Source organism: Passer domesticus, chromosome W (assembly GCF_036417665.1).
Source record: "Passer domesticus isolate bPasDom1 chromosome W, bPasDom1.hap1, whole genome shotgun sequence".
Classification (NCBI taxonomy): Eukaryota; Metazoa; Chordata; class Aves; order Passeriformes; family Passeridae; genus Passer; species Passer domesticus.
In genome coordinates, this window is record NC_087511.1 from 4105940 (window position 1) to 4117937 (window position 11998).

At 43.6% G+C, this 11998-nt stretch overlaps 1 protein-coding gene and 1 long non-coding RNA gene across 4 annotated transcripts; one reads left to right on the forward strand and one right to left on the reverse strand.

Moving 5' to 3' along the window:
• The first annotated feature begins 1232 nt into the window (after positions 1–1232).
• Positions 1233–8344, forward strand: LOC135289170 (ATP synthase subunit alpha, mitochondrial). Of its 3 annotated transcripts, none has more exons than XM_064402591.1 (12): positions 1233–1505; positions 2566–2644; positions 3698–3867; positions 4627–4800; positions 4880–5046; positions 5191–5339; positions 5979–6130; positions 6261–6485; positions 6594–6701; positions 7231–7375; positions 7602–7752; positions 8132–8344. In XM_064402591.1, exons 1-12 carry the CDS (start codon positions 1446–1448, stop codon positions 8211–8213), a joined length of 1662 nt encoding a protein of 553 aa, XP_064258661.1. In that variant the 5' UTR covers positions 1233–1445; the 3' UTR covers positions 8214–8344. The 3 variants fall into 3 exon arrangements, with proteins under 3 accessions (XP_064258661.1, XP_064258663.1, XP_064258662.1); XM_064402593.1 differs by having other exon boundaries at positions 8077–8199; XM_064402592.1 differs by lacking the exon at positions 1233–1505 and adding an exon at positions 1768–1833.
• On the reverse strand, positions 1380–1766 carry LOC135289171 (uncharacterized). The gene is made up of 2 exons (XR_010351966.1): positions 1651–1766; positions 1380–1525 (listed from the first exon to the last, which is right to left on the reverse strand). It is a non-coding gene; the product is annotated as an uncharacterized LOC135289171 (long non-coding RNA).
• Positions 8345–11998: the final 3654 nt, after the last annotated feature.

Here is an 11998-nt window from a genome sequence, read left to right on the forward strand (position 1 = left end):
GCTGTAATCAATAAATTCTTATTTGATTATACCAATAAGGCGTGTCTCAATTTATCATAGCCGGGAATTTAAGATAAAAGGAGACTTCGTCCTCCAAAACCTCGAGAGAGAATGAAACAAGGGATTTAAGGGTTAATAGGGAATTTAGGATCGTTTAGGCAATATATATGTGAACATATGGTATTCATTATTATATTCACACACGACTGTGATAGGGGACCTCTGAAGGATACCTGTTACATATCAAAATTCTGCTGAGCTCACAGATAAAAGGGGCCCCTGATAAAAAACTGCTGAGCTTGCCAGAAAATACAAAGTAAAGAGAAACTGTGCATGTGAAGACACTGGAGTTCGAAAGTTCAACGGTGATGAAGACTTTGAGCCTTCATCTTTTCAGGCCCCCAGACTCACTTAAAGACCACCGACTCTCTAAAAAGGATAAACTATGGAACCACAGCTAATTTCCATACCATGCAGAGAATAGGCGGGGATGAATACTGAATATGTATAGGCGTTATAGAATATGCATGATTTTTGTGAATAAATAGAGGAATTCTGAATGTTGAGGTACGCAGGATTTGGGAAGATGCTCTCCCCCTGCGTCCAGCACTGTACTGAATAAAATACATACCTACTTTACAACCTTTGGTTGTGGAGTAATTTACCGCATTTCAAGAAAACCCCCACAGGCATGTACCCCAGTTAACTCTATCCCTTTATTCGAATAAAGTTGCAGGACTCCTCTCTCTCCTTTATGGACACTGGCTTTTCATAGCGTGATTTTCCGTACAACAGTAAGAAAACCAACAATATGCTGCACATCACATTCCTTTTACCCATTTCCAGAGCACAGGCGAGATGCCAGCACTTCTCTACCGCACTTTTCTTCTACTACCCAGCTGCTACATTGAGACGGGCGGTCAGGAGTGCAAGCACTCACAGCTCCCAGAAAGTGGTGGTGAGGTCACTCCCCCAACTACCCCCTGCCCCACACCACCGCCCTCTGCCTCAGAGCCCCTCACATTCCTGCCTTGTGCCAATGCTTCTGTACCATAATCCAGACATCCCCACTTCGTGCACCTCACTACAACCCCCGCCTTTCTCAGGTTGTCATGTCCCTAGTCTAGTCTAGTCTAGTCCCACCCCGCCGCCACTCTCCGCCTTTTCCGCCCACCGAGGGAGATTTCAAGAGCACATATGTATAAAAGTATGCATCTGTTCCCCCATCGCTCAGAGGCGCGAGAGGTAAAAGGCGCCCGAACACTTAAGAAGACAGGAGAGGGAAGCAATTCCCGGCCTCGCCTCTGGCCGCCCTGTCTCTTGGGCGGGGCTCGTTGTAATAAGAGGCGGAGTGAGCTGCCGCCATTTTGGGCTGGTAGTGTAGGTGTCTGTTTTGTCTTCTGTCTGCTTCGGTCTTCCCTGAAGGAGCTGTCGTTGTTATCGTCATGTTCTCCACCCGCATGGCTGCCTCCTTTGCCCGCTCCCTGCCTCGACAGGCCGGCCTGGTGAGCGCGTTCCCCCCTCCCTGCAGTTAGCGAAGGTGGTGGGTGGGAGGCGGCCACCGCCGCCATCTTGGGGGCCGCGGTGACATTGAGAGGCTGCGGCCTCCCGCTCTCGGGAGTTTGGGGGGGGGGGGGGGGGGACGCTCACCTTAGCGCTGGGTGTCAGCGGGGCCAGACCTACCGCTGAGAGAGCGAGGGTGCCTTTACTTCGGAGGTGGAGGCGGGGGGGGGGGGGGGGTCGTCCAGGGGACAGCCTGTCCTTCCTCGGCGATGTCGCTTGATGCTGTTGGGGTTCAGGTTAATGTCTGAAAGCTGCCCGATCCCAATCAAGGTGAGGGATTTGCGCTGCAAAACTTTGCCAGGTAGTGGGTTCCCCCCCCGTGTTGGTGGGGAAGAGCAAGAGTGTGAAGATCTGACCCGACCTGTTCCCGCTGATGTCCCCTGTGAAGGTCAACAGAGGAGACGCCTGCCCAGGCGTTCAGAGAAATAGCATTAACGGTGCCTGGAGCTGCACTGGGAGCTTTACTTAGGACATAAGATTATAACATTTTATTGCATTCGTTATCACAGCGTTTTGGGGTTTTTTTTGTCGTTATTTTTGCTCTCGTCTATGTTCTAGACATACCAGAAATTTTGCAGATAATTTTTTTTAGGAAGGCCAACCCTTAGAAGACACAATATTATTTCTCTCTTGTGGAGAACTGTGAGGGTTGTGATGATTTCTTTCTGCCCCAAGCATTTGGTGTTCAGCACAAAGTTGGCAAGTGAGAGGAGATGTTGCTTTGGGATCTGCTGTGGTACTGTGGTGGTGACAGCAGTACAATGCAGAAAAATGCAGCGAATAACTTAGAGCAATCTCTTTTACCAGCTGTCCTTGCTTAGTAGTGCTGCACTCGGTTCCATAACTAAAACTTGTGATTGGAGTGCTGTGGAGCTAAACTCAAAACTGAGAGGCATTAAATTTATAAGCTCATGATCAAAAATATCACAGTATTATCTCTCAACATTTTCTTTTTAATGAATGAGGAAATTTTACAGTTACTGAAGCAATTACTTGTTTTAGATTTCCAGAAACACCCTGGGTGCAGCATTTGTTGCTACAAGAAATCTCCATGCCTCCAAAACATGCTTTCAGAAAACTGGTGAGTCTGAGAAAGGTCTTCATATAATAGCGTGGTTTAAGAACTTGCTCTGTCAGACAAAAGGGAATTTGAATATGGTGTGTGTATCAGTTGACAGAATGCTTGAGGACATTTATGAACTGACAGTATTTAACTGAACTTTTGCATAGTCACATCCAGCAGACTTCACTTTAATAACTATTTAGATTATGCCCAAACCAAGGAGTGGTCACATGTCAGTTTATAGTTTACCTGCTTTGTGAGGATTCCATTCAGAATTATCTTATTCTGATATTCAGAACTCTTGCAGAATTATTTGGAAAAATAAAAAGCCTCAAGTTCTAGTTTTCCCTCTTGTTTGTAACCGTATGAAGGAACAGATGACTCCCAGGCCTGCCAGTGTTTCATCCTTTAGCATAACTTTTTGCTGCCAGCATTTTGGTGTTTAGAGAAAACAGTGGCCTTGCATAGCTGTGGTTTTGATAGTGGTTCATATACAATTTTCAAAGTGCCTTGGGGTTATTAAATGTATTAGGAAATAAAAATTTTGCTTACTGTTTCCTGGCTGGGGAAATAAAGGGTTGTTGGAGGTACACTGCCAAACAAGTTTGAGGAATATGGAGTATAAGTTTTTACAGCTTATATTTAACAACTTGTTTCTTAAATGTATCGAGTTCCTTTAAATATATTTGGATCTTGGATTACAAATCACAGGGTGTTTTGATGTCTCCAGTTTAAGTAGCCTCTCTGAGTGGAGTGAGAATGTCTGTTCTTAGCCTAATTATTTATTTTCTTTCTAGAGGGAGAGATTGTTAATAGTGTAAGACATGAAGGAAACTGGTAACTAAACGGTCATCAATGTTTTAATTGAAGCTGTCTTGTAATGATGTGTTGAAGCTGCTTTTCTTAGCTGGGAATACAGAAGCTGTTATTTATCTTGTGCATCGAGCATGTTGCTTGATAGACCTCGTGGTATACCAGAGGGAGCACCTTGGCCTGTGAATTCAAGACAAGCTTACTGAATTAATATCTTGCCTTAGTGTGCTAAGTCAGGTGTGAAATGTCTCTTTCCAGGTACTGCTGAGGTATCCTCTATTCTTGAGGAACGTATTTTGGGAGCTGACACCTCTGCTGAACTTGAGGAGACTGGCCGTGTGCTCTCAATTGGTGATGGTATTGCCCGCGTGTATGGCCTAAGAAATGTCCAAGCAGAAGAAATGGTTGAATTCTCTTCTGGACTGAAGGTAAGCTTTCACTAAAGCATTTTGTTTAGCCTAGAAATATTTTTTTTTTAAAAATAAAGACTTTTAAAGGAGAATGAGATTGTTCTTGGAGGTACCCATATGACCCTCTTGCAAACTTCATTTCAACTTTAATAAGCAACTAATTAATGTAATGCTTCAAAAAGCAAATATTCTTTGAATTCATAACACTTTGCTTTCAGTGTCTGGTTCTTGGCTAACATTTAAATTATGTGTTTCTTCATCTAGGAAGTAGAACTAATCTTCTATTGGATTTTGTTTTCTTTGGTTTCATGCTGGCTTTTTTGTTTACTGTTGAATAACAGCCTCATTTTATATTAGAATAAAAAAGCTGTCTGACTGTTCTGAGAGTACTACAACAGCTCTTATAATATTTTTAATAACCTAACTCACCTTGGCCAGAGATATAAGCTAGTGTTTTTCCCTCATACAATTCCTAGGCAAGAGATAAATGTTGTATTTGAATCCTGCTTATCCTTTCTGTTCTTTTTAGAGAGATAAATGACAATGCTAGACTGATACAGTATAATTATGTGGTAAGTTGAAGGCTTAGGCAGGCAGGTTCTCTAACCAATATGGAAATTGTTCATAAAAGCAGAACATTGACTATTGTTACAAATAAGATTGAGGTAGATTATGTGGCATACTCTACACTGTAGAATGATCACATTGATATTAAACTGTGACTATTTTGTCAATGTTGGTATGGGTTTTCTCAGGGTAATGTGACCTTTGTCCTAGGGTATGTCCTTGAATTTGGAGCCCGACAACGTTGGTGTTGTTGTGTTTGGTAATGACAGACTGATCAAGGAGGGGGATGTTGTGAAGCGGACTGGTGCCATTGTGGATGTTCCAGTTGGGGAAGAGCTGCTGGGCCGTGTTGTAGATGCCCTGGGTAATCCAATTGATGGGAAGGTAAGTGTAACTAGGTGCTTACTACCTCTGCTTGTATCTGTGTGATACAGACTGCAACGGTTTCTTTCCTCTTTTTAAGGGTTCTATTGCATCTAAGACACGTAGGAGAGTTGGCTTAAAGGCCCCTGGGATCATTCCCAGAATCTCTGTGCGTGAACCTATGCAGACTGGGATTAAGGCTGTAGACAGCTTGGTACCAATTGGTCGTGGCCAGCGTGAACTGATAATTGGTGACAGGCAGACCGGGTAAGTTAAATGCCCAAGCCAAAAAAGTTTCCCTTAAGAGAGGCTTGAGTGCAGTGTGCACCGATGTACAGAACTGAACACAAAACTGTGTAGAGATTGGGAGAACTGCAGGCAGCTTAATTTATCAATCTCTGTGTTACCCAGGAAAACTTCAATTGCAATTGACACAATAATCAACCAGAAACGTTTTAATGATGGGACAGATGAGAAGAAGAAGCTGTACTGTATCTATGTTGCAATTGGCCAGAAGAGATCTACTGTTGCTCAGCTGGTGAAGAGGCTCACTGATGCAGGTACAGAATTTTGAAGGTGGTTGAACCTGGTAACTAGTGACATCCTGTTCTCATTATAACGCTGAATACTGGTGTAACCTCTCCTCGCTGCAAGTATAGACAGAATTCCTTTTTTTATTAAATGAATGAACTACTTTTGTGGACAAGAAATCTTTCTAGGTATCTGGGGGGAAAACAACCCCTTATTTTTGCTACATCGCATTAGAAGACTATTTTGAGGTCCCAAAACTGCTGAATTTCTTCTGGAAATGTCAGCCTATTTTTTTTTTCCTAGCGGAGTTGAGAGGTTCCTCTTGGCAGGCCTGGTGACAAGCTATGGCCTACAAGTATTTATATGGACTTGATGTGTTTCATATGCATGTAAGTGTGAATGACAGTTAAAAATTTAAGTGGAGAGACTTGACTGCCCAAACATAAGGGATTAAATGATAGCATCTTTTCAGGAACAGTTGACCAAGGCTGAATATGTAATAGGGTAACAAACATGTTAATCTAGTACAGTGGGCTTTCCTGTAACAATATAGTGATGCTGCCTGGGCTTGCTTTATCAACTTATTACTTCACATGTTTGTTGTATTTGCTGATTACAGGCATGGTGAGGTAATATACTCAGTGGTGTGTTTCTCCATTTCTTTACAGATGCCATGAAGTACACTATTGTGGTGTCTGCCACAGCATCTGATGCAGCACCCCTTCAGTATCTGGCTCCCTATTCAGGCTGCTCCATGGGTGAATACTTCAGAGACAATGGAAAACACGCATTAATCATCTATGACGACTTGTCCAAGCAGGTCAGGAAACATTGTTTATAGGCCTCATAGTCTAACATTGGTGTTTGTAGCTGTAATATCACCTCAAGTTTAGAAATCCAAAATGTTAAATGAGCTTCTGAGGTCTGAAAGGTTTCTTTATGCCATGCAGGCTGTTGCCTATCGTCAGATGTCTCTGCTGCTGCGACGTCCACCTGGCCGTGAAGCCTACCCAGGTGATGTGTTCTACCTACACTCTCGACTGCTAGAAAGAGCAGCCAAAATGAATGACTCCTTTGGAGGTGGCTCTCTGACCGCCTTGCCTGTCATTGAAACTCAGGCTGGTGATGTGTCTGCTTACATTCCAACCAATGTCATCTCCATCACTGATGGACAGGTAGGACTTCTTCACATCCCAGTGCACATCTTTGTTATTTACTGTCAGGTCTCTGAGGATGCTTCCAAGCTTCTGACCAAGATAATAAAACAATTCTCTCTCTTACAGATTTTCTTGGAAACTGAGTTGTTCTACAAAGGTATCCGTCCAGCCATCAATGTTGGTCTGTCTGTGTCCCGTGTAGGCTCTGCTGCTCAGACCAGGGCTATGAAGCAGGTAAGCATGAAACTACTGCTTCTCTTGCTAGAGATGAGTAGTGTGTAGGCCTTCCAACCTATTTCACTCTAAAGAGCTGTGACTAGAGAGGGAATAAAGCTTTGGATTCCTTTGTGTTATGAAACTATAAAAGAACAAACTTTGGGCATCTCTTTGATATTTCCATTACTTGTTGAGTGAGGTGGGGGAGAAAGGAAAATAGTATCTGTATAAAGATATATGCTCCAAATGCTGAGCTGGGTACTGATCTAACTAGAAATAGAGAATGCTCTCTTAACCCTGTGCTTTTAGTCCATATATGGAATTAGAGGTTTAATATCAATGGTTACTGTTTTAGGGAGGCATGCTTATATTAAAAAGTGGGATATTTAGAAATGTAAATAATCATCTGTCAGAATCTTGGGATTCACTTTTCTGGTATAGAAAGTAAAGTTGACTTGTGACAACTGTCATCTGAAGATATCCTGCAAACTCCTAGATACCTTTAAAAGGTAATCAAACTTGGTCTCATCTGTATCTTGTGTTGTAGGTGGCAGGTACCATGAAGCTGGAATTGGCTCAGTATCGTGAAGTAGCTGCCTTTGCCCAGTTTGGCTCTGATCTGGATGCTGCTACACAACAGCTGCTGAACCGTGGCGTACGTCTGACAGAGCTTCTCAAACAAGGACAGTATGGTGAGTGTCTTGAACTTAAAAAGTCTGCATTTCACATTAGTGTCTTGTGCTAACAAGATTGGTCTTTGTGGCAGTATTTACCATGTCCATTCTGTGCACATGGTAAATGCAGACTTGCTTGAACCATGTTGTATATATGCAGTTGATCTTCGAAGGAAGGACTGCATAGTACTGGTGTGTCCTGATGTGAGAGTTACTGGTGGCATGAGTGCTCTCTTTTCTGCAGTTCCCATGGCTATCGAGGAACAGGTTGCAGTCATCTATGCTGGTGTAAGAGGTCACTTGGACAAGCTGGAGCCCAGCAAAATTACTAAATTTGAGAGTGCTTTCCTAGCTCATGTACTGAGCCAGCACCAGGCCCTCCTATCCACAATCAGGTATGATTTATCCTGCTTCATCCCAAGGATATTGATTTGATGGCTGGAGTGCAGATAATGGTCCCTGAACTGTTAATTTAGTGTATTCCAGAACATCAGGCCTTAAGCTGCCTGTACCAGAACTGGAAATTAAATCAGCCTTCCAGTTGTCCAGAGCACAGCTTCATGACTTTAGTTCTTAGGAAATCCAGTTGATGCTTAAAATGGAGAAGGGGTCTTATGTTAATAGTACAGATTCATGCATCAAACAGAAATGTTTTAATTCATCTACTAATTTTGTTAGAAATTGGAAGGTTTGCTGTGAAGCCTTTTTCTTTGTCTTAGGGATTGACCATCTATTTATTTCCGTGTCAGAAGTTTAACTAAACTCTTCCAACAGGACTGAAGGGAAGATCTCTGACCAGACAGAAGCTAAGTTGAAGGAAATAGTCACAAGTTTCCTGGCTACTTTTGAGGCATAAACATAAAACTGTTCAAACAGACCAGGCTCTTGTGATCCAGTGCTCCAGTTCTGTCAAAGATTTAAAAGTATGTGCAACTTGAATGTACAGATCTCAATGAGAATAAAAGTTCCTGTGTAAAAAGGCTTCTATATTCTGATTGCCTTCTGGCTAGCTGCTTTCACCTTTAAAACTATGGAGGACTCCCTGTGACATGTGCTTACTTAAAGGAACTCTGAAAAATTTGGGGCATCTTAGCTCCCCAGCTGGATCAAACTCCCCTTACATGAATGAGGAGGTGTAGCAGTTAGTTTCTGGAGCTATGACCACAGTTCTCATTGTGACAGCTGAGGGTTGGTCTTGCAGTTTTAATACTTTTTGTCAGGTAGCTGATCTCTGAGAAAGGCATTCCGCTGGGGAAACAGGTTATGTTGTCTTGTCATGGGTGGTAACCAGTTGGACCTCACAGGAATCTCTAACCGCCTGATACTGTTACAGAGTATTTCTTAGAATTGCTGTCAAACCTATCCTGGGGCCTGGCTTTTGCAAGATGGGTTCTCGTGGAACTGAGGTCCTTGTGTCTCAGGACAACTGTAGTTTATTCTAATTCTGTCAGTAAACTGTCAGCAATTGTTAGTGGGTGGGAGGGAGGTTATATACCAGAACATTGCTTTAATTTCCCAATTTCTGCATGCCATGAGAGGCATTAGATTCCAGTGTTAGACCTATCTGGGATGTAGGAAAGTTAAAAGTTGCTCTATTTTGTGTGGTGTATTCAACTTCACCTGGTACGCTGGAGCTTGGTCCTTAATCCTTGGTGAGCTTTTGTACTGCAGTTACCTGTGATCAAGACTGCTCTTAAGGCTGTTCACTCTGTTCCCAGTTAATTTCCTTCACAGGAGCATCTTTGCCTCCCAGTTCAGACCTCCTGTGTTACAAGCAGCTAGAAGCATTCTCACATAGTTCCAGGCTAACAATCTGCTCTGTTGTACTGGGTCTGACTGAGGTGAAGTTCACAGCCCTCACAGTGCTGTGCTTTGCATTAGTAGCTGGAAGGGTGTTGATAACAGGCCAGTATTTTGGCTACTGCTGAGCAGTGCTGTCCCTCTGACATTCCTTCCCCCATCACAGGGATGGGAGTGGGCAAGATCTTGGGAGGGGACACAATCATGCCAGCTGACCCAAATTATCTAAAGGGATAGTCCATACTGATGCCTTTTGGGACTACCTAAACCAGAGGCCAGACAAAATTAAGGGACTAAAAAGCAGTTTTATTGGAGGGCCTTCAGATACATTTCGGGCAGATGAAGCCTCCCCTGTAGTATTGCATTTTATTTAAATGGTATGCTCTGTCTCACCCCTCCAAAATGTATAGTATATCCCAAGCCTGTGGTCCTGCCCTGAACCATCATGTATCTGTAATCCCATTGGCACATGTCTGATTCCGCACCCACTTTCAATCCCCCTCTTAAACCGTGCAAGTGAGACCAGTCTTCCTCTTAGCCTTTCTCCCCTCTTAGCCCCTTTATCTCCCCTCTTCTCCCTCCCCTAGGCCTTTTCCCTCTCCCCCTCCCTCTCCCTTTCCCCTTCAGTAACCACCATGCTCCCGGGGATGGGACCCCAAATAAACTCTCTTCTAATCAGCACCCTCAAAAGCCGTGTGGAGTCTCCTTGCCTGCCCGCTGCTGCCAGTGAACTCACAGCCTAGGGGGCCCTCTGGGGACACCCCGGGGTGCCCCCCCCCACCAAAACAAACCACAACACTCCCCCAGGGGCTACATCCCAAAAAATGGCTGACAGGTCACAGGTTTTCTTACTTTTATAAGTTTGGTCCATTTGCCTATAGGGGGTTAATCTTCCAATTACAGCTTCCAGTAATTAATAATTTACCTTAAGTTTGCTCTCCCTTCAACTCACTTTTGTTTACATTTCTCGGGGCCTGAGACAGTAAGGTGGCCTTGATTCCCAGGCCTAGAGAGGAATTGTTTTGTCTGACCAAAAAGGGAAAACAGTAGCTAACTGTATATGGAGTTTAGAGTTATACACTAAAGAATTGCAGAATTACAAATATATGAAAAATAGAAAAGCTAAAATCCTAAGGCATCAATACCATATGATGTCAGTTCCGATATATAAAGCTAAAGGGAGAGAAAAGGAAAGGGGTATTCATGATTCTTCAAAGTTTTCCTTCCAGAGGAATCATTATGCGTGCTGAAGTCCTGCTTCCCAGGAAGTGTCCGAACATCACTGCTGATGGGAAGTAGAGATTGACTTTTCTTTCCTTTAGCTTATGCGTGCGCAGACTCTTGCTGATTTCTTTCCGTTCACTGTAATAAAACTGCCTTATCTCACCCACTGGTTGTTCTCCATCTTATTCTCTCCCGTCCCATTAAGAAAGGGAGTGATATAGCAGCTTAGTAGGCACCTGGCATGCAGCCAAAGTCAACCTGCTACATCTGTTAAGGGCCTGAGTGTTTGGAGTGTGAGCTTACAGTACAGGAAACAAATAGACTTATTTTTAGCCCAGGAGTGTCAGACATCTTTCTGGGGAAAGCTGGCATGTTAGAGTAGGCAGGCCATGGAAAGTCCCTTTAGGCCATGATGGCATGGATTCGTATTGATGGCTTGTGCCTTCTTGGGAATGTGGACAGGGTTAGTCTGGTTTAAATTAGCCTCAGGTTACAATTAAGCAGATTTGTTTCAGTAAGTTGAAAATGCTTTTTTTTTTTTACATTACTGTACTGTTTTAGCTATCCACATGTTAAAGTGGGCAGCAGGTGTGACTCAGGCTTTCCAGCAGTGTCCTATCTCAGCTGCTTTCATCTTTAAGCACTGTTTAGAGGTTGTTTACCTGGCCTCTCCTCTTGGTCAGCAGCCCATAATGAGCTAATGAGTAAGAGCAGGATCTGTATTGTGAAGGAGGGTTGTGTCTTATGAAAAGTAGCTGAGGGACCTGGGGGGGTTTAGCCTGGAGAAAAGGAGGCTCAGGGGCACTTTTTTGTGCTCTACAACCACCTGAAAGGAGGTTGTAGCAAGGTGGGAGTTGGTCCCTTCTCTTAAGTAACAAGTGACAGGACAAGAGGAAATGGTCTCCAGGTGCACCAGGGAAGGTTTAGATTAGATATTAGAGAAATTTCTTCACTGAATAGGTGGTCAGGCATTGGAACAGGCTGCCCAGGGAAGTGGTGGAGTCACCATCCCTGGAGGGATTTAAAAGATGTGTACGTGTGGCACTTGAGGACATGGTTTAGTGGTGGGCTTGGCTGTGCTGGGTTAATGGTTGGACTCAATGATCTTGGAGGTCTTTTCCAACCTAAACAATTCTGCAATTCTATGAAACCTTTCCAAAATACTCTGGCAACCACATGCCAAGCCAGCTGGGGAAAGCACTGTAGGTTGTATGGGCATGGCCATGCAGCTGCTGGCTGTGTTGCTCATCCTCTGCTCCGCATTTCCTTTGGGAAACTGTGTTGGTTAATTGAGTTCAACTATCACTAGTGGGTTTCTCCCATGGCATGCCAATGCTGGTACGTTGTGTTCCCCCTGATCTCACCCATCTGCAGCAGTGCACTGACGGCAACTGACAAAAGAGATGTGGACTCCATGGTTTGCACACATGTAGCTGTTTATTGATTTGCAAAGCTGAGTTTATATACCTTTTCAGCTGTAACTAAAAATAGCACAACTATAACATTTATGTAACTAGGTAACATTGCTTAATTCAACGCCTTGTACAGACTAGCGCAGGTATGTGAAATCGTACATAATTTCTGCTTACTAAGTACACTGCACCAAGCACACCACTA

What these genes read in the sequence shown, in the direction of transcription:
- LOC135289170 (XM_064402591.1), top strand. Translation starts at nt 1,446, where the DNA reads ATGTTCTCCACCCGCATGGCTGCCTCCTTTGCCCGCTCCCTGCCTCGA. An exon ending in AACATGCTTTCAGAAAACTG is followed by an intron (nt 2,645 to 3,697) that starts GTGAGTCTGAGA and finishes GTCTCTTTCCAG; the next exon opens with GTACTGCTGAGGTATCCTCT. An exon ending in AATTCTCTTCTGGACTGAAG is followed by an intron (nt 3,868 to 4,626) that starts GTAAGCTTTCAC and finishes CCTTTGTCCTAG; the next exon opens with GGTATGTCCTTGAATTTGGA.